The sequence below is a fragment of the Acinonyx jubatus genome, chromosome C1, assembly GCF_027475565.1.
Source record: "Acinonyx jubatus isolate Ajub_Pintada_27869175 chromosome C1, VMU_Ajub_asm_v1.0, whole genome shotgun sequence".
NCBI classification, from domain to species: Eukaryota; Metazoa; Chordata; class Mammalia; order Carnivora; family Felidae; genus Acinonyx; species Acinonyx jubatus.
Window position 1 is genome coordinate 217822531 of NC_069381.1, and position 21353 is coordinate 217843883.

The window sequence follows — 21353 nt, forward strand, 5'->3', positions numbered from 1 at the left end:
CCTGTTGGCAGTTTGAAATGGTTTAAATGTGTGTTTTCAAAGATAATCAAACCTTGTGTGTTGGCCCTTTGAGTGCAGAGCTGTCTTGAACACTGGGTGGACAGTGTGGAGCCACTCCAGCAGGAATGAGGTGCTCAGTAGAACATAGCTATCATTTTTGTCTATCAATTTCAAAGAATTCGATGCTGGAAATGGAAGAATTTTGGAAAATTCCTCATGCACAAGTAGAAGAATTGGTCATTCTTTTTTAAGTTTATTTTGAGAGTGTGTGAGCCGGGGAAGGGCAGAGAAAGAGAATCCAAGCAGGCTGTGCTGATAGCACAGACGTGGGGCTCGAACTCGCAAACCGTAAAGTCATGACCTGAGCCGAAACCAAGAGTTGGACGTTTAACCAGCTGAGCCACCAGGTGTCCCGGAACTGGTCATTCTTGATGCTGCGGTGACACAGTAGAGCACCGCCTTTGTGTCTGAGTAGATCAATGGTAGGGACCCTGTCACTCAGAATAGTACTCTCGCGGTTTTTCCGTAGAGGACCTCGGACACGGGAGTCTGTTTTCGCAAATATTGAAGACTCTTTCCGTGTCCATTAAGACTAAATGTGTTCCGTGGTATCTGAAACGACGGCTTAGCATTTTAAAAATCCCTCAGACCTGCATCCTGGTATGTCAGCGATGACAGGGTTTGCTATGGCAGGGAGCTTCTAACGTGAGTGCCCTTGCGCGCTGTCAACACAGGGTCCAGAGCAGCAGGCCGTGGACACCGCTGGCTTCTGTCACTCCGGAAGAACACACCACAGAGCCACAGCCCACGCCTGTGTTCTCCGTGTGCAGTGTACGCGTTGGTGACCTCAGATGCAGTACTAAGGCTGACCCACACAGGATAGGGCATGGAGCCGTGGCGCCCACTCCAGCAGCCTCCAGCAGCAGTGTAGACGGGTTCCATGCTCACTGCCACTTGCTTGAAAAAGTGTCTCCTAACAGATTTGCTTTGTCGTGTAGGATCTGTGTTCACATAATTTGAAGTAGGTATGACTTCTGTTTCGATGTAGCTGACAGATTTAATAAAAACAGGTGTTTAATAGCAGTTTGTGGTACTTTTTAATCTATTCACTAAATTGTGAGGTGACGACTTTTGTCAAGTAAGCGTCCACAGTGATAATATCAAATGACGGCTTGTACCCTCCCTGGAACCACAATGCTTTATTCCAAATGAGCGGTCCGTCCTGGAAGGGTGGTTCCTCTCACAAGTTCATCAGAAGGGCCGTGTATTGGAAGCCGCATTCTCTAGTTTGATGGCCCGACCAGCCCGACCCCACGGGTCATGGCACCCATCCATGACACTTCAGGGAGGACCACCTCCTCCAACGTCACCTTCTGCTGTTTAAACATGAAGTCAAGTTCACAGTGACTTTTGGGAAACTGTCCACTATGACCTTGTGGTAGGACCACCCATCTTTGAGGGAGGCGCTGCGCAGGGCATGGGGCGGGGTGGGGGGCAGAGGGGAGCAGTGGACTTACCTTATTTTCATAACCAATGAGTATGAAATATCTCAGTTCTCACACTTTGAACAGTACAGTTGTGAAAAATAAGGTATGTTGCTAGGAGCTTCTAGACTTTTTTGTGAATTCTCCTGTGTGTAAAAGTATCTCCCGACACAGTTCTGAGCTTGCTTGAGACAAAAAGGGTTTTGGATAGGAGTCCTAAAATAGCTCATCTTTGGAAACACCGCTTTCCCTCGTAGGGGTCCTCCGCACCACAGGGGCCGGCAGAGCCCTCGACCCCATCTGACCCCTTCAGAAGCGACTAGGCTCCTGCACATGAGTAGGGCACGAAGGAAGCCCATGTGATTTCAAGGTTGCTTTAGCATGTTTTAAATGTGTAATAAAAGCAAATTCTAATTTGTTTAAATTAATGTGGAATAAAAGCACATTCTGATTTGATTAATAATTTCATGCTCTTACAGCATCCAGGTTTTCTCGGTCAGTGAATGTTTGCTTGAGTTTTCACTCTCCGTCGTGGTGAGAGGCCCACAGGAAAGTTCTGCCCTCATAGCATTGGTAGCTCCCCTCCAAGGCGGGACCCCCTCCCTGGGCGAGACCCCGCCAGCACCAGCAGCCTTCCAGAACTCCACCTTTGTCAATGTGAAAATCAAGCCTGCCGGCCGCGCCCCAGGGCTCCCTGGTGCCATGCTCACCCGGCCCTCCGGGCAGCCCTCTGCACTAACCTGCCTGCACACGTGCATGTTTGAGGTCAAATAAGCCAAGGTTTGGTTTTATTAGCTGGTCACTATAGGTGACTGCTTTTGAAGTCTCTGTCTACGGTGTAAGAGGATCTCGCTTTGAAGCCAATGGTGGATGGGCTGAGGTGGGGTGGGGAGGCACCAGGGGTCCTGGCCAAGTCACTCAGGTGCCCGCATTCCGTAAGCCCACTTAGCCACAGTCAGGAGTAATGGTAGCATGAGAGCTAAACGCCCATTTGTAAACCTGAGGTAAATTTCAATTATAAATAGCTTCTAAACTGGTTCGATTTCTTACATACAACTCTGCTTTAAAGATACCTTCAAAAGTTGCCATTCAGTAGTTGACTGATTTCCCATAGAAAAACATTAGAAATAACCCTTTCAGACTTGAAGGTCTCTTGACAACAGAATTCCTGTATTGCAAAACGTGGGATGGGGCATGCCTCGTCAGCCCTCTTAGGACTCGGCCACGCTTTGGCCTCTGCCCAGTTCCAAGCAAACCCTGTCTTAAGAAGAAAAATAGTAGTAGTTACTGTTGTGGTATGAATCTAGAAAACCAATATAAAATCCTTGTTAATAAAAAATTCAGGGAAGTAGAAAACAGTATGATGAGTACATGATCCAGTTTTTTTAACGAACGATTAAGTGAGGAGTGCGACCTTAAAGCACACTTCTGTTTTTCAGATTCGTTAGCACCAGGTGGGTACCTTCCGTCTAAGCTCCGCAATCTGCCTTCCGTTAATGTGCGCACAGAAGCGCCCTACTCAGGTGTGCCTTCTGCTTCGCAGGCCTTGTGCTGCTTATTCTCATCACAGTTGCATCTTGTCTAGAACCGAGAAAAAAACCCAGAAACTCAGAGCCCTGGGGTGTCCGAACCACCTGTGGTTGGTCTCTGAAATCGAGTCGACCGGCCACCAGCCTGTGTTCGTTTCGCTTTCTGTCATATTGAGAATTGCACCTGATAGAGGCTTTGTTTACATGCCTCCCAGAAGGTGCCCGGTGGTAGCGTTAGGCTAATGTTGGCTAAAGCACGCTAAGAACTGTGGTGTCTGGCCGATGTGGCGGCCCTTTCTCATTTCTTGCTCCATCCCCCGCCCCATTCAATTCCAGGCCTTTCCGTGGACAGTCCTCAGCCTTCTCCCTCCACCCGGAAGAGCCCGCTGAGCCTGAGCCCTGCATCTCAGGTGACTCTGGGCCCAGCTGAACAGGGCTTGTTCCCCCTCCTGAGCCCTGTCCTTAGCAACGCTGGCGGAGCCAGGATGGACGGCGAGGAGGAGCCAAAACACAAGGTGGGCGCCGCCCCAGCAAGAGGCTGGCTGCTGGTGGGCCTGGTTTGCAGGGAAGCCTGGGGGGCCCAGGGCAAGCTCTGTCCCAGGGGGCTGGCTCGCCCAGTGAAATCTGTCCCTAGAGCTGCACGTCACTGGGGACTCTTCGGCCACCTTTGCGCACAGGCAGGCTTCCTTATTCATTTAATGGCCGTTCCTGGCACCTGTGGGCTTCAAGTGGGGATGTGGTGGGAATGGTAGGGCCTTGGAGGACTTCTCAGCCTCCTGCCCTCCCTCCCTTGTTGGGCACTCTCTCAAACGATTGGGTAATTGGGAGGGTGACCAGGAACCCCCATCTTTTTGGTCTCGTGGATGAGTGGGTTCTGAAGGAGTGACCGGGTGGGGTGGGGTCCACACGAGGGGGCGTGATAGCACAGGAGGAGGGTTGTGTGGGGTTTGCGGTGGAAAGTTGAGGGGATGCCCACAGGTTTCTCTTTGCTCTCAGGGACAGGAGGCCGGCAGGTCAGAGAGCCCCAACTCGAGGATGAGGCATTGGCCAGAGGCAGTGGCACCTGTTGCGTGGCTACCCCCCCCCACCCTCCTGGCCTGTGCCCCCCCCCCCCAACCCGAGCAGCAGCATAGACCAGGTGGTCCTGGCCAGGCAGCTCTGTGGGCGGGCACACAAGGGAGGACAAAGGGGCCAGGCAGCTGGAGGCTTGGGGAAGAGAGTGGTTGAAATAACGGGCGGTGGATTGTGGTGGCCCAGAGGGCACCTGTCCCCCTGTTTAGGGTCCCCGAGGAGCAAGCTGGAAGGAAGCAAGGCTCAACTGGGCTGCCAGCAGGTGGGACCCTGCCTCACAGGTGCCTGTCACGTGGGAGGGCTGTCGTGGAGAACACCTTGTCAGGCCGTGGGTTTCATCCTGAAGTTGTTCCGAGGGATGCCATGCGTGGGATGCGGGAGATTCCTCGAGAAGTGGGGTCGACCAGTCGGAGGCCTGGCGAGGCCTCAGCACACAATCCCTCCCGGGGCCCCTGTCAGAGAGAGCAGGTCCTGAACCGGAAGACGGGTGTGCCGTTGGGCGGCTGGCAAGGGCAGGGATCCCAGGACCCCGGCCCCGGGGGCAGGGCTCACAGTCCCCGCCCCTCAGGCCTCTGTTCACATCGGGCTGCCTGGCAGAGGTCACTCTGGTCCCTCGAACCCGGTTTGGCAGCAAGACTGTTGGCTTGGGGTGTTTTTATTTATTGATTTTGCAAACCTAACAATTATCTGTTTAGCTCACTGTTGCTTTGGTGCATAAACAGAATGGCTGGAAAGCTGCATAAAAAACTAAATTTTGTTTTGTTACTCTTCCGCACTACAAAAATAGTCATCCTTTAGGTGGTTCTGTAGGGAGACTTGCGAGGGTCACTGGCCGGATTCCCAGTGGGTGGCCGTGGCCTTCCCAACCAGACCAGGCCTCAGAGATGGAACCTGGGAGCCCCACCACAGGCTCACAGAGCCATGTCTGGGCCCTGCACCTGGGGACCCCAGGCCCTGCCCCACAGCTCCCCTGCCTCCTCTCCTGTCCCTGGGCACTTTCCTCAGTGCTGCCCACGGCCAGCCCACAGGCTGGCGCTAAGACACATGGGCCACAGACCCAGGAGGACTCCCTGGCAGGGCCTCAGCAGTGGCTAAGCGCTGGGAGGGGCTTCTGCGTTTGCCTCTGACTGCCGGACTCCCCCTCCGTGGGGAGCAACCCGCCCACTTGTTTCCTGGAGTCCCTCCTCCCCAGTGTGTCCCACTTAACTGGCTGTTTCTCCCCCTTTCCAATAGAAATCCTTGAGGACTGACAGTATTCGGGAGGGACGAAGACTGAGGTTCTTTGTGGGGCACTCCCTGCCTGGGGCTCTTGGGCTGCTTCCTGTGAGGACAGGTGGCAGGGCTGGGCAGAAAGTACACTCCTCCCGGGGTGGTGCCGTCCCAGCCCCACTGATCTGCAGCCAGGCCGGCCGGGCTTTTGCTCCCCTGGGAGTTTCCCTAAGAGGTTTTTCACCGCATTGGAAACCTGCGGACCACCCTCGGTACACAGGCAGGCTGTCCGTCAGCCGCTCCTGACTGCCACACCCCTGTGTCCCGTCACCAACTGGTGGCGCCTGTGACGTGATGGTGAGCTAATCAGTGACACTGCCGTGGCTGTGTTTCTGAGCATTTCTCTGTGGGTACTTTCATCCCCCACGGAAGAGGAGTCGGTCTGGAACCTCAGGGTGACCCTGCTTCTGCAGGATCGCACTCAGGGCTAAGGCACTGCTTGGGACCCCACGCAAAGGAAATGTGGGTAGGAAGCCAGCTTGCCTGCCCTGGATCCCCCACCCAGAACCCCCGGGCCGACAGCGTGCAGGTGGAGGTGTCCAGGATCAGGGACACTTGGCCGCATGGGGGTGGGCAGAGGCTGCAGACCGGGAACGTGGGCCTCCTCCTCGGCTCTGGCCCCCGAGAGCTTGCTGGGCACTTCGAGCTCAGGTGGAGATGGGGTGTGTCAAAGAGACTGGACTGAATCAGGATTTGGAAAGTCATGTTTCAATAGCACAAAGCCCAGAAAGAATTGAAGAGCCACAAAGGTTGCCACTCTGCAGGGAGGGGGTCTGGAGCTCTAGGAACAAGGGGTGGGCACTCCAAGGAGATGCTGCTGGGACCCCGGTGTTGTGTGACCGCAGAGCAGGCTCACCGGGGCTGCTGGGACAGAGCAGCTGTTGACTATTTGGAAAGAGTGGGCCGCGGGGAGTAGTCCCTGTGGGTGGAGAGGTCACGGCCAAATCGGTGGTCTCCGGGGCACACAGGAGGCATGAGACTGTGTTGCCACCGTGGGAACATGGCAACCTCTGGTCAACTTCACCTGGGGGCAGGGGCACAGGGAGGAGAGGGGCCCCCAAATAGCAGCCTCTAGCCCAGCCTCCCCTGTCAGCTTCTCGCCGGCGTCGAAAGCCCATCCCAGACTCGTGCAAACCCGACTCCTCACCTTCCTCCCCAAACCTGTCACCTCGGGGATGGCAGCTTTGTCCCTGGGCCTGGACCCAAAATTACAGTCAGCTTTGTCTCCTCTGTCCCTTGGACCTCCACCCACACCAGAACGTGACCAGGAGACTCTTTCCGGGTCCTGCTGCTCCCCTCCCCACTATGGACGGAGACTTCTGCCGGGCCCCAGCCCCCCATGCGGCTCTTGGCGCGGCATCCGAGCCCCTCCCAATGAGCTCCAGTAGGCCCCAGAGACGCCCTGCTTCCCCCACCAGTAACCAGCTCACCTGTCTCTTGCCCGTCCCCCCCCCATCCTTGACCTCCAGCTGGTCTCCCACTACCCGACCCCCTGTCTCTGCCGGCAGGGGCTGCGGCCGCCCCACACCTCCGGCCTCCACCCTCCCCGCTCTGCCCTTCCTCCCACTGCTGTCGCTCCAGCGCGGGGGCCTCTACTCCTGGGGGAGTCCCCAGTGCCTGTGTGCCGTTGGTATGTGCTCTGTAGGTGTTTGCTTGGTGGCCTCAGGGACAGCCAGCCCTAGAGAAGTCCTCGGCCGGGTGGGGGAGCTACAGGGGAGCGTGCAGGGATAGAACAGAGCAGGGTGTCAGCCAGGTGGGACAGGACGGAGGAGGGACCTTCGAGCCGGACCTTGACAGAGGCGGCTACCTGAGGCGCTCATGGCGTGGAGGAGCCCTGCAGGGCTGAGCAGGGCCACCCACGTGGGGCATGCGGCCTGTCCTTTGCTGGCCTGCCGAGAGCTGGGTGTGGTGTGGCCCAGGTTCCCAGGGGGCCTGCGGCAGCCCTTCCTGCTCCCAAGGGTCGGGTCCCCTCCCTGCTGATTTGGCTGCCGGCGCCCTAGAGTCAGGCAGAGGCCGTGACGACGGAGAATTCGGAGCTCCCAGGGCGGGGTCATCTCTGGCCCTGCACTCAAAGCGTGTTAGCCGGCCTGGTGCTCTGACGTTGGGCACAGTTAGAATGTTTGGCAACTTTAATGACTTTTTTGTGAGTTCAGCTTAATCGTTTCTAGTCACATACATGCGTGTATACGGACACATGTATCTGTTAACCAGCAGCAGCGATACCAGAACAATAATTTCATTACAAAACCAGTAATAAGCTTCAGAACATGTTGATGTTTGAACAGTGATTTTTTTTTTTCTCCCTCCAAAAAAATAACATAAAATGGGGAAAACATGTGAAGGAGATCCATCTGGGCTTATGTTTGGACTCACAAGTAAATCCCTTCAGGAATTACAGATGAAAAGCCCACAATGATGTCAGCTTGGGCAGAAGAAAGTGAGAGCTGTGAGCGTGGGCGACGTGGCCGACAGACACACGCTCACACTGTCTGTGCCTCTTGCAGAGCATGGCAGCAGATGAGGCCTATTTCATAGCGAAGGAGATTCTCGCTACAGAACGAACATACCTGAAGGATTTAGAAGTTCTCACTGTGGTATGAAACCTAAATCCTTTGTTGCTTTGTCTTCTTTAATATAATCGACACCAGAAATAGAGCATCTGTCCTGAGAAGTAGCTCTTGGCCACCATGAGATGTACATGTTTATCTTCTATTAAACATGTTTGCCTTCAAGCCTGTCTAAGAATAGAGTCAGAATAGTGAGTCCAAGTTTTTTTGTAAAACTAGTATCCACTTGAAGCTTTTCACCCAGAACTGTTTTCGTATGTTGTGAAAACTGGGTGATCAGCCAAGAGGATAGCTGTAGCACTGATTTGAACAATGGGGAATCTGGGATCGGTGCCATGTGTCCTATGGCTACAGACCATCGGGGGCGAGGTTCCTCGGTCACCCTGAGCTCTTCCTGCAGTGGTTCCGCAGTGCGGTGGTCAAGGAGGACGCCATGCCTGCAGATCTGATGACCCTGCTCTTCTCCAACATAGACCCCATCTACGAGTTCCACAGAGGCTTCCTGCGTGAGGTGGAGCAGAGGCTGGCACTCTGGTAACACCCTGCACACTTGGCGGCCCCTGCCCTGGACCCCCACACGGCCGGCTCCGCCGACGTAGCTATATCACTGCCCTCAGGAAATTCCCAGCTTCAGAAACTAACTCACAAGAACCATTGTTTGGTCGAAGCATATTTTTAGAACTTGTGGGAGGGGTAGACCTGTAACAACAGCCACTTTGATTCTTCCTTTTCCGTAAGAGAGAATGAAGTCAAGGTAGATCCACTTTTTTGCCTCATTACCGTCTTCTGTCATATACGGGCCTCCCACCTTGAAGCATCTCACTGCCATTCTAAGACTAGGACAGCCAGGCACACTAGCGTCAAAGTACAGCTCGCAAGTTTTAACAAGGTTTTGACCGTATTTGTCCATCTCTGTCCACTCCAGGGAAGGGTCTTCCAGTGCCCATTCCACAGGCGGCCATCAACGAATCGGGGACATCCTGCTCAGGAACATGCATCAGTTAAAGGTACCACGTGTTGGTGTGATAACTCCATACCTAGCAAATGACAGTGCGCCCTCAGCGTTGCCCTCAGAGCAGCATTCCCTCAGAGCAGTTATCTCCTCAACACAGCTTTCCCCTCGGGGAAGCGTTCCCCTCAGGACAGTTTTGTAGGCAGGACATGTTTCTCCCCGGGGGCAGTTTTCCCCTCAAGACAGCATTCCCCTCAGGACGGCGTTCCCTTCAGTCCTCTTCAGGACAGTGTTCATCCAAGAATAGCTCCCCTCAGGATAGCGTACCCCTAAGGATTTGCCCCAGGGCCGTTTCCCCACAAGACAGCATTCACCTGAGAACACTGTTCACCTCAGGATACAATTCCCCTAGAACATGGTTCACCCCAGGTCAGTATTCCACTCAGGACAGATTTCCCTTCAGGTCAGTTTTCTCCTCAGGACAGCATTCACCTCAGCACAGTTTTCCTCTCAGGACAGACTCCCTTAGAATAGCTTTCCCTTAGGACTGCATTAGCCACAGAGCAGCATTCTCCTGTAAAGAGCGTATGCCTCATGACAGTGTTCCCCTCAGGACAGCATTCGCCTGAGGCAGTGTTCCCCTCAGGATTGTGTTCCCATCCGGACAGTGTTTGCCCCAGGGCAATTTTCCCCTCAGGACTGGACTGCATTCCCCTCAGGACGGCGTTCCCCTCAGGACTGGACCATGTTCCCCTCAGGATAGCCTTCCCCTCAGGACTGGACAGTGTTCCCCTCAGGACAGCGTGCCCCTCAGACCTGGACTGCATTCCCCTCAGAAGAGTGTTCCCTTCAGAACTGGACAGTGTTCCCCTCAGGACAGCCTTCCCCTCAGGACAGCCTTCCCCTCAGGACAGCCTTCCCCTCAGGACAGCCTTCCTCTCAGGACAGCCTTCCCCTCAGGACCAGACTGCATTCCCCTCAGGACAGTGTTCACCTCAGAACAGTTTTCCCCTCAGGATAGTGTTTGCCTCAGGACAGAATTTACCTCAGGTCATTTATCCCCTCAGGACAGCTCTTTCCAGGGGAGTTTTCTCCTCAGGATAGTGTTCACCTCAGAGTTTTCCCTCAGAAAGCATTCACCTCAGGACAGTTTTCCCCTCAGGTCATTTTTCCCCTCACAGCAGTGTTCCCCTCAGGGCAGCATTTTGCTCAGGACAAAGTTTTCTTCATAGTAGCCTTTCCTTCTGGGCAGTTTTCACCTTAGAATGACACAAAAGTCAGGATGAAATTCCCTTCAGATCAGGGTTCTCAGGTCACCATTCCCTTCAGGATAGCTTTTCCCTCAGGGCTGCAAAACCTCGGGATGCCTGGGTTGCCCAGTCAGTTATAAGTCAACTCTTGGTTTCAGCTCAGGTCATGATCTTGAGGTTTCATGAGTTCGAGCACCGGGTCAGGCTCTGTGCTGGCAGCACAAAGCCTTCTTGGGATTCTGTCCCTCTCTGTCCCTCCCCCACTCGCACTGTTTCTGTCTCTCTCAAAATAAATACACTTAAAATTTTTTTTTACTTCATTTTTTGAAAAGTTTTTTTTAATGTTTCTTTATTTTTGAGAGAGAGAAAGAGAGAGCAAGCACGAGTGGGGAGGGGCAGAGAGAGAGAGAGGGAGACACAGAAGCAGGCTCCAGACTCCAAGCTGTCAGCACAGAGCCTGACACGGGGCTTGAAGTCACGAACCGCGAGATCATGACCTGAATGAAAGACGCTCAACCGACTGAGCCACCCAGGTGCCCCTAAAAATTTTTTTGAAAAAAGACTGCAGACCCTAAAGACAGGGTCCCCTTAGTGCAGTTTCCTCTTCAGGACATCAGGACATCATTCTCCTCAGACACCCTTCCCCTAAGGACAGCATTTCCCTTAGAGCAGTGTTCCCTCAGGACAGCATGAGAGGGAATAGCGTGCTGAGGGCTGGCGCTCCTGATGCCTGCTGATCACAGTTGACCCGTATAGTTGTCGCTGTCCTTGCTGAGCTCACCAGCTGCAGTAGGATGTGCAGGACATGTCTAGGCTGGCAGTGGGTCTTTGCACACAGGTCTGCTGGCTTATAGTTCAGGTTTTTTCCCTCAGACGTGTTAGAGCTCCCTGAAGGGAATGTGCCAAGGAAAGTACAGAGCGACTCTGGGGAGCCGAGGTCAGCGACATGGCAGAAGCAGCATGTCTTCTCATTAGGACCAGTTGTCACCGGTGTGGAAAACAATGGGGCCAGCCGTGCTTTCGCTGTTCAGGGGTCTCACTCTGGCTAAACACACCTGGGACAGGTGCCGCACCCACATGCTCATCCTGGAGCAGCCCTGCAGCATCCTGCCCGGGGACTCAAACCCACTGGTACTGCTCTGGGCTTCCGAGCCCTCATGGCCTCTCGCTGGGCTGGCCGCCGCCTCCATCCCAGGCCCGTCCTGCCTTCCAGCCAGTCCAGCCAGACTCCTGACATATTGTAGGCCCCACTCCTAGAAGCCTGGGGGGCCCACAGATCCCTCAGTTCTGTCTTCAGAGAGCCCTGCTCGGAGCCCCTTCTCTTACCCTGAGACTTGTTTGGTTTTCTGAGCCAGGTAGCAAATTCATCATTCCTATCCCAAAAGCACTTGCACGAATTTAAAATCAAAATACACACGAATCTGCTTGAGGCTATCGTACCACAGACGTTATGTGTAACATTAGTAAAACGAACTGATTTAATATTGAAACCTTCTAGAAGGTAGAGAGGGACTGGCTGGGATTATCTGTATAATACTCAGAATCCATACACGTGTGCTTTGATTTGTGCTGTAAGAATATTAGGAGTGATCATTCCCACTCCAACAAGTGGCTCGAACACCCGCTCTGCTCTGCACATGGCTGGGACCTACGGCCTCTGCGGGGCTGAGGGCAGAGGGGAGCTTGGTCTGTTTCCCTGCCGCCCAGCACCACTGTGTCGTGTGACGCAGGTTACGGCCCTCTCAGCCCCAGCCCTTCATCTGTAAAGTGGGGCTAACACCCCGTGTCCCCTCACCACACGTGGTGGTGACCCTGTGGCTGAGCCCCGCACTCCCGTCTGAGTGCCGTCTGGTCGCACGCGCACCGGCCGTTCTTTTCTGTCTTGCCCCACTGAGATTTCCGGCTGACCAGGCTGTCCCCGCGGGCCCCCCTCTCCCGGCCTCCCAACCTAAGGCCCTCCCTTTTATGCCCCAACAGGAGTTCACCAGCTACTTCCAAAGGCACGATGAAGTCCTGACGGAACTGGAAAAGGCCACCAAACGCTTTAAGAAGCTGGAGACGGTGTACAAAGAGTTTGAGCTCCAGAAAGTCTGCTACTTGCCCCTGAATGCGTTCCTGCTGAAGCCCATCCAGCGGCTGGTGCACTACCGCCTGCTGCTGAGCCGGCTGTGCGGCCACTGTGAGCCTGGGCACCATGACTACGCGGACTGCCGTGGTGAGTGTGGGCCGGACAGGCGGGAGCCGGTGCGGCCCAGAGCTGGCGTGGACGGGTGCCAGAGGCCCGGCTACAGGGCAGCATGCTGGCTTTCTTACTGGGAACTGGGGAGTGCGTGGCTTCCCCCCTGGGAGGGCTGGTCTGGCCGCAGTCCCCTCCCCCCCCCCACCCAGCTGCCGGAGAGGTGGGTGCCTGTCCTTTAGCTCTGCCACTCCAGGGCAGGGCTCTTCTCTGCACGTCTGCGCAGTGTAGGGAAGGACTCCGGTCGCCTCGCCAAGTCACAGTGGCCTTCTGCTGTGAGGGGATCCCCCCCCCCCACCCAAGTCCACTGCCGGTAGAGAGCAGCAGAAAGCTGACCCTTTCTGGCCTTGAAGCCTTGGCTCTAAAAGTCAAGCATTTGAGCCAGCATGGCCCATCAGAAGCTTCTGATATTAATGAGCTTGGTCATTTTTATTTGTGTTAAAGGGGCAAAGGAGCATAAACCCAGAGCTTTTAAGCCTACAGACGACCTCTAGTTGTGCGCTTCTGGTGCCAGCCTTTGTGCGAGTCCCCTACTGTCATTGGAAGATGAAAGATTATTTAGCTGGTCCCCACCTAGTCCTGAAGGGAGTAAATAAGATACTTTCTAATGTGTCATAGGACACTGACATCTCCCTTCCTCTTCATTCCAAAAGCAAGGGCTTTCTGCTCGATAAAAGGACAAAATTGTGGGAAATCCTCGCAAGCACATTTAGGGTGATACAAGTACAGAGCGTTTATAAAAGTCCGTTGGCCGTGGGGTGGGCGGTGCCGGCAGGGGAGGCCCGGGCTCCAGGACACGGCAGGGAGGCCAGTGCAAGTGGAGAGGGCGGGGCCCACTGGCTACCACCGGCTTCCCACTTGGTGGAACCCATCCCCGGGCTGATGCATGAGAGGGCTGGGGTTTTGCTGATGCAAAAACCCAGCAAGGTTGCGTGTCTGAACGTGCTGTGTAAATTGTTAACATGACACAGTGTTGATAACCCGACAGCCTGGATGGGTTTGCCTCAGAGCCTGGCCATCTCTAGAGCACTGGGAAAGCCATGGACGAAACACATGCTTAGCTGACAGCAGCGGTCAGGGCCCCTTCCCACCTGTTCCCCGACCTGCAGGGCTTCCTTGAACCTGTTGGGCAAAAGGGGATCCCTTTAGGTTGAGGCTTGCGTTGTGTTTTTTTCTTTTTCTTTTGTTAATGTTTATTTATTTTTGAGAGAGAGAGACACACACACAGAGTGTGAGCAGGAGAGGATCAGAGACAGGGAGGCACAGAATGCAAAGCAGGCTCCAGGCTCTGAACTGTCAGCACAGAGCCCAACGCAGGGCTCGAACTCACAGACCTCGAGATCATGACCTGAGCTGATGTCAGGCGTTTAACCGACTGAGCCACCCGGGAGCCCCTTGTGTTGTTATTTTATCTTTCATTCAGTAAGGGTTTCCTGAGGGCGCTGCCTGGCACTGGCTCGGGGCCACACGTGTGTGTCTGATCCCTCGACATCACTGTGATTCTGTGGAGACTCAGGCACAGGTGGGCCTGGGGACATCAGTTTGGCAGTAGGTCAGACACGTGTCCCCAGCTTCCACAGCCAACAAAGGTGCAGTGCGAGCCCACGTTCCGGCCCTGTGCTCCATGCACACAAGGCGTCTGAGAGCGAGGGACACCGGCGAGGCAGCCCGCGGTGCACCGGCAGAGCAAAGCAAGCATCCGTGTGCCCTGCGTCCAGACTCAAGGGGAGCCCTGCAGCACAGCAAGGCCTGATGCCGCAGGCGCTCTCCCAGTGGTTCCTCCGGAGGAGTGGCTCATCAAAGCGCGTGCTTTCTTACCCGATTTGATCCTCTTAAAGCTGTGAGGCAGGGGTGGGCACCCCGCTGGGAGCAACCGACCTGCAGGGCGGAGCTGAGGGTGCAGACAGCTCCTGCTGTGCCTCTTGGGCGCACCAGGCAGTGGCCAGGCTGTCAGCGGAGGTTCTGGCGGGAGGGTGGAAGCTTCTCTGAGCCGTCCCCAAAAGGAAACAAAATGTGGCCACTCTGCTCTGGCCAAGCGGCTGCTCCCGGTGTGGCCTGGTCAGGGCTGCGTGGTGAAGGCCACCCTCCGTGGCTGCTTTTGTGCTTTGTCTGAATGAGTTTCCCCTCCTGATGATAAACCTTCATATCTGTACTGGAACTACAAGATTGGCAGGTGTTTCTCGATTCAAGGAGAAAAAGGACAAAGGTTTTGAAGATGCGAATCATTCACCTTTCAACTACAGTAGCTAGTTCTCCGTGAAAAACAAATATGGCTGTGCCCAGAACGGCAATTATTCACAAAGACCATTCTTCCTGTTTTCCAAGCTGGAGCGTTAGCTAGTCAGTGGTTTGGACGGAACAGGTCCAAATTTCGAGGCATCTGCAGGGACCCCCACGTGCTGTCCCTGGCAGCTGCAAACCATGGACGGCAGTCCCGTGAGGAGTTGGGAGTAGAATGTTCCTTGGGTTAAAACTGCCTTTTAAAATGCCAGTTCCTGTGGCAGAGGTGTGGGTGGAGGGTTCCTTCCATGCCCACCTTCCCCGGTGCCTGTACTGAGGGGTCTCTCCTCACAGATGCCCTCCAGGCCATCACAGAGGTGACCTCCACACTGCAGCACAGCCTTGCCCGGCTGGAAAACCTCCAGAAGCTGACAGAGCTGCAGCGGGACTTGGTCGGCATAGAGAATCTCATCACTCCCGGCAGGGTGAGTGACTTCGAGGAAGTTTTTTGAGATGGTCACCTAATTGTTTGGTTTTTATCCAGTGTAGTTCACAATACATTGTTGTGTTAGCTTCGTGTGTGCAATACAGTGATGGTTCTGTGCTCCTCACGGTGAGTGGGCTCTCAATCCCCCTCACCTGTTTTACCCATCTGCCCACCCACCTCCCCTCTGGGAACTACCAGTGTGTTCTCTATAGGTAAGAGTCTTTGCCGGGGGGCGGGGGGGGGGTGTCTCTTTTTTTTTTTCATTTGTTTCTTAAATTCTACGTACGAGTGAGATCATATGGTATTTATCATTCTCTGACTTCTTTCGCTTAGCATGATATTCTCTAGATCCATCCACGTGTTTGCAAATGGCAAGATTTCATTCTTTTTTATGGCTGAGTAATACCCCATCTTATCTATACACCACGTCTTCTTTATCCATTCATCAGTCAGTGGACTTGGGTTGCTTTTATATCTGGGCTATTGTAGATGATGCGGTAGTGAACTTAGAAGTGCAGATATCTTTTCAAATAGGGTTTCCATATTCTTTGGGTAAATAACCATAGTGGAATTACTGGGTCGTAGGGGAGTTCTATTTTTAATTTTTTGAGGAACCTCCACACTGTTCTCCAGAGTGGCTGCACCAGTTTGCATTCCCACCAGCAGTGCACGAGGGTTCCCGTTTCTTCACCTCCTCATCAACACCTATTGTTTCTTGTGTTTTTAAGTCATTCCAACAGGTGTGAGGTAATATCTTGTGGTTTCCATTTGCACTTCCCTAGTGATGAGTGACATTGAGCATCTTTTCATGTGTCTGTTGGCCATGAGGATGTCTTCTTTGGAGAAATTTCTGTTCATACCTTGGATTATTTTTTCATGTTGAGTTGTGTAAGTTTTTATATATTTTCGATACTAATCCTTTCTCAGATATGTCATTTGCAAATATGTTCTCCCATTCAGTAGATTGCATTTTTGTTTTGCTGTTTCCTTTGCTATGCAAAAAGTTATTTTGATGTAGTCCTAATAGTTTAGTTTTGCTTATGTTTCCCTTGCCTCAAGAGAGATATCTAGAAAGATGTTGCTAAGGCCCATGTCAGAGAAATTATTCTGATGTTACCTCTTCTAGGATTTTTATGGTTTCAGGCCTCACATTTAGGTCTTTAGTCCATTTCAAACTTATTTTTGTGTATGGTGTGAGAAAGTAGTCCAGTTTTCCCGGCACTGTTTGTTGAAGAGACCGTCTTCTCCCCACTGTATATCCTTGCACCTTTTGTCAAAGGTTAATTGGCCATATGATCATGGGTTTATCTCTGGGCTCTATTCTGCTCCACTGCTCTATGTGTCTGTGTTTGTGCCGGTACCACACTGTTTTGATGACTACCTCTTTGTGGTACATCTTGACATCTGGGATTGTGATGCCTCCAGCCTTGTTCTTTTTCACTTCATTGCGTGTAATTGAGACCTGCGTCACATACTGCAGAATTCGTCTTTCCAAAGTGTACAGTCCAGTGGTCTTTAGGGTGTCCACAAGGTTGTGCAATCAGCATCGCTAATTCTAGAACATTTTCATCCCCCGTGAAAGAAACCCTGCACCTGTTAGCCACTCCCCTCCCCCGTCCCCAATCCACGGCAGCTACTAATCCACTTTCTGTGCATTTGCCTCTTCTGGACGTTTCCTCTAAGTGGAATCACTGTGTGGCCTTTGCGTCTGGCTTCTTTCACTGAGCATCATGCTTTCGGGTTCATGTTGTAGCATGTCAGGGCCTCACTCACTTTGGTGGCTGTAAATTCTGTTCTCTGCATACAGCATGCTCTCTGTGTCCGTTCATCTGCTGGTGGACTCTCGGGCTGCTCCCCCTAATGGGGACCGTGAGCAACGCTGCTGTGAACGTCTGTCCCTGCCACACAGGTCCATCTGTGAACACGTTTCCAGTTCTCCTGGGTAGACACTTAGGGGTGGAACTGCTGGGTTGTATGGGAACTGGGTTTAACCTTGTGGGAAACTGCCAGTTTTCCAAAGTCTTTCAGAGTCACCGGACAGCTTTACGTTCCCACCAGGGGTGCGCTGGGATTCCGGTTTCTCTGTACCTTGTCCCTGTGAGTCTAGGCATCGGGCTGCTACACAGGGTGTCTCACTGTGGTTACGATTTGCGTTTCTCACACAGCAGATGCCAAGGCTTTTGTTGTGTGTTTGTCGGCCATTTGTGTGCCTTCTTTGGTGAAATGCCACTTCAGATCCTTTTCTCCACCCGGGTTGTCTTTTTGCTGTTGAGTTGTGAGATTCTTTATCTGTTCTGGATACCAGACACTTACCAGAATAGGATTTGCAAATATGCCCTCCCATTTTGTGGGGTGTTTTTTCACTTTCTCAATGGTATCACAACACAGAAGGTGTTGGGTTTTGTTTTTAGGGATTTCTTAAATGTTTTTATTTATTCTTTTTAATGTTTTTTAATGTTTATTTACTTTTGAGAGAGAGTGACTGTGAGTGGGGGAGGGGCAGAGAGAGGGAGACACAGAATCCAAATGGGGCTCCAAGCTCCAAGCTGTCAGCACAGAGCCCGACACAGGGCTCGAACTCACGGACTGTGAGATCACAACCTGAGTGGGAGTTGGATGCTTAACCGACTGAGCTACCCAGGCGCCCCCAGAGATTTTTGATTTTCACGAAATCCAATTTACCTATTCTCTCTTGGGTTGCTCGTGCTTTAGGTGTCACAGCTGAGACATCACTGCCCAGTCCACAGTGTGAAAATATACGTCTGTGTTTTCTTCTAGAAGCTTTCTGTGTTTCAGCTCTTATATTTGTTAATGTTTATTTATTTTTGAGAGAGTGCATGAGCAGGGGAGGTTACAGACAGAGGATCCAAAGTGGACTCCATGTTGACAGCAGATGGCCCGATGTGGGCTCCAACTCACACAGTGAGATCATGTCCTGAGCCAAAGTCAGACGCTCAACCAACTGAGCTACCCAGGCTCCCCTCCGCTCTTATATTTAGATTTGATCCATTTTTAGTTCATTTTTATGTGTGGTGTGAGGTAGGGGTCCCACTCCATTCTTTCCCACGTGGACATCTAGTGTTCCCAGCACCATTTGTTGAACTGTCCATAGACACAGATATGCAGGTTTCTTTTTGAACCCTAGTTCCCTTCCATGGGTCTACATGTCTCCTGGCTGCTTGCTCCTTGCTTTGCCACTAATGCTTTTTGCTTTGAACTTAGTACTGTCAACCTAAGAAGACCTTTTTAAGGGTTGCATGGGGGATGTTTCTCATCTTAACACAAATTAGACTGTGGTGTGTAAGTCATGTGTCCGTGTTAGCCTTGTTAGAAGGTGTGGAGAATGTGGGATCACAAAGAAAAGAAATGAGCTACACTAAAATGTATAGGAAGGGGGGAGCCTGCGTGGGTCAGTCTGTTGAGCGTCCAACTTTGGCTCAGGTCATGATCTCACGGTTCCTGAGTTCGAGCCCCGCCTCAGGTTCTGTGCTGACAGCTCAGAGCTTGGAGCCTGCTTCGGATTCTGTGTCTCCCCCTCTCTCGGCCCCTCCCCTGCTCGAGCACTGTTTCTCTCTCTCTCTTTCTCAAAAATAAATAAAACATTAAAAATTTTTTTACGTACAGGAAGGTGCTGACCTCCTGGAGTCAGGGCTTTGGTTGGTACCCAGACAGCTCTGTGTCCTTTCTCTCCTTGCCACGTGGCTGAGGGTTGCAGCTGGCTGTGAGCTCCTGGAGGTCAGTAGGGCTCTCAATACAGGCTGTTTCTCTCGGTGCTCCACGCAATGGGTTATCGGTGGTGGCCTAGGGGACTGTCACTACAGGGACTGGAAAACCGGGCGGGGTCTCTGTGTGGCCCGGCAAGTTGCTCCACGTCTGGGGCCACAGGGGACTGATGGCAGCTGCTTGGCTCAGCGCCTGGCATGAAGTGGCTGGTCTGCAAACACTTGCTGCCATAGTTGTTTTTAGCCCAAACCTCTAACGTCTTCATGACTCAGGGCTCCTGGTCTCCCTGCTTGCTAAATGCTCATGTCAGAGACAGAAGCCACACCAGAGATGTGAGCAGAGGAATTTAAGAGCCAGGGTTATTAACTAGGAAGAAAGTTGATAATGAGGTACCAGAGGGCCAGCAGGGCCCTGTCGGAGAGGCAGGACGCAATTGCCACCCGGGGCGAGCCTGCAGTGCCGCAGGCAGTGTTTGAGGGAAGGGCAGCCACGGACCTGGGACACGCTCCCCGGAGAAGGGGCTGCTGCCCTGCGGCTCCCCCTCCCTGGGGCAGAGGGGGAGGAGCCGGCTGTGTGAAGGGAGGAGCCCTGCAAACAGGACTAGGGGCCGCAGGAAGGGGCTGGGCTCCCTGCTCACCCTCAGCCGAAGAGTGAGAAGAGTGCGTGCGGCTGGGCAGGTGGGTCCGCAGGGGTTCCGCGAAGTCCTCCGTTTTACGCCCTCGCTCGGTCCATTCGAGGGCCGGGGTCTCTGGCGAGTGCTCAGGGTGTGAAGCTCACGCTCCTGCTTCTCTGAAAGGAATGACAGATGGCAACAGAATGTCTGGAAATTGTCCAAACCAGAATTCTTCGGAATTACCAGGACCGACCCTTCCCGCCATTGGTATGGGCAGTCAGGCCTGTGTGGACGCCCGAGGGCCTGGGAAGTGCCGCTTCCGGGGCAGGTGGGGAAGTGTGAGGGTGTGCCCGGGTCCTGGTGGTGCCATCAGGCCCTGGCGGCAGAGGCCGCACCCTCTCCTCCTCGGTGGAGGGACAGCCCAGGACGAGTGTGGGCGGCTCCCACCAGGGCCTCATTCCTTTGGGGTGGAAAAGCCTGCATGGTTTGGGGAATCATTTCTCCAAATGCCAGTGCCCAGGTGGCAGCTGACACTAATTACCTGTGAACATTTGGTGGGAACCAGCTGTCCCTTCCTCCCTCCCATTCTCAGGCTGCTCTGGCCGAGTTTTTCCTCAAAGCTGAACTCCGGTATCTCTGTGTCTGAACCTTCCAGAAGCTTCCCCTCAACAAGAACAGTGTCCTTTGCATTCCATGAAGGCTCTCAGCATAGCTGGCCGGTGGCGAGACGGGGCTGCAGGTGTTCAGCAGACAGTCTGGGGACCGACTTGGATGCCAAGGGAGGCAGGCGGGGGGGGGGGGGTGCGGGGGGGGAGGGGGGAAGGGAAGAGGTCGGAAAAGCATGGAGCGTCCTGGGTAGGAGGGCACTGTCGAAGGGTCGGACGGGGGCCTGTGAGTGGCTCATCCAGACGGGCTCAGAGAAGTATAAATGGTGACATCACCTGGCCCTCAGCCCCGCCAGCACACCACCTGCAGAGGTGGCCTTCGGCACAAACAGGACCTCATCTCTCTCTTTTAGGAGTTCATCCGCGAGGGCTGCCTTCACAAGCTCACCAAGAAAGGTCTGCAGCAGAGAATGTTCTTTCTGGTAGGTGGGGTGGGTGTGGTTGTGTCCGGTGAGCCGGTGCTGAGGCCCAGGCAAGCAGCCCCAAGTCAGACAGGAGCCCGCCTAGGACGGCACAAAACACTCGCAGCGAGGCGCCTGCCTCATTCTGTGTTCTGGGAGCCTGTCTGCAAGGCCATCAGAAAACCAGAAGATAGAAAAGTCCACATTCCCGTTGCTGCAGGAATGTTCCGCTGAGAGCTGGCTTTGCCTCAGAGAGGCCCTCCCGGCAGGTCCCCTTGATCGGCTCCCTTCCTCCTGCCACTTAGGAGACCCCAGCCTGAGCCACCCTGGCTGAGCCTGACCGGAGGACCAGCCAGAAGTCCCCACCGCCTCCAGCTGGAGGGCACTGGGCATGCGGGCCTAAGAGATCTGCTGCCTCATGTGGTTACCAGCTCGTCAAAATAATCGTGTGACTGAAAAAAAAAAAAAAAATCCCTTTTTTGCCCCAAATCTCCAGCAAGCTGAGCAAATTTGATAACCACATAAAGGCCCCAGGCGCTGAAGTTGGTCTATTAAGACATTGAAACCTGTCGCTTGCTTTTAAGCTTCACGTAATAAAGCCTGTCGTCTTCAGTTCTCAGATATGCTGCTCTACACAAGCAAAGGGGTCACGGGTACCAGCCACTTCCGGATCCGGGGCCTCCTTCCTCTCCGTGGCATGCTGGTGAGTGCCAGGCACTGCGCCGGTGGTCGTTACTATCCCTCCTCACGCTCCAGCCCACCTGCCGTTCCCCTGGGGGCCTGTCCCTCCTTAGACGGCACAATGGGAGACCCCAGTTGGGTGCTCAGGGAATGGGGCTGACCCAGCTCTTGAAAAAAAAAACCCGATTCCCTTTCACTGCTCTTG

The 21353-nt window shown here is 53.6% G+C and overlaps 1 protein-coding gene across 7 annotated transcripts in view; it reads left to right on the forward strand.

The window, feature by feature from the left end:
• FARP2 (FERM, ARH/RhoGEF and pleckstrin domain protein 2) overlaps positions 1 to 21353 on the forward strand; it is a 104371-nt gene that overhangs the window by 75667 nt on the left and 7351 nt on the right. For 6 of the 7 annotated variants that reach the window (XM_053216102.1, XM_053216100.1, XM_053216103.1 and 3 more), the window contains exons 14-21: positions 3350 to 3528; positions 7858 to 7947; positions 8321 to 8454; positions 8846 to 8927; positions 12100 to 12337; positions 14933 to 15063; positions 20420 to 20488; positions 21081 to 21170. In XM_053216102.1, coding sequence (XP_053072077.1) covers positions 3350 to 3528; positions 7858 to 7947; positions 8321 to 8454; positions 8846 to 8927; positions 12100 to 12337; positions 14933 to 15063; positions 20420 to 20488; positions 21081 to 21170 — 1013 coding nt within the window. Of the gene's footprint in view, positions 1 to 3349; positions 3529 to 7857; positions 7948 to 8320; positions 8455 to 8845; positions 8928 to 12099; positions 12338 to 13781; positions 14113 to 14932; positions 15064 to 20419; positions 20489 to 21080; positions 21171 to 21353 lie in introns of those variants that run through there. The other variant, XM_053216106.1, reaches the window with a different exon arrangement.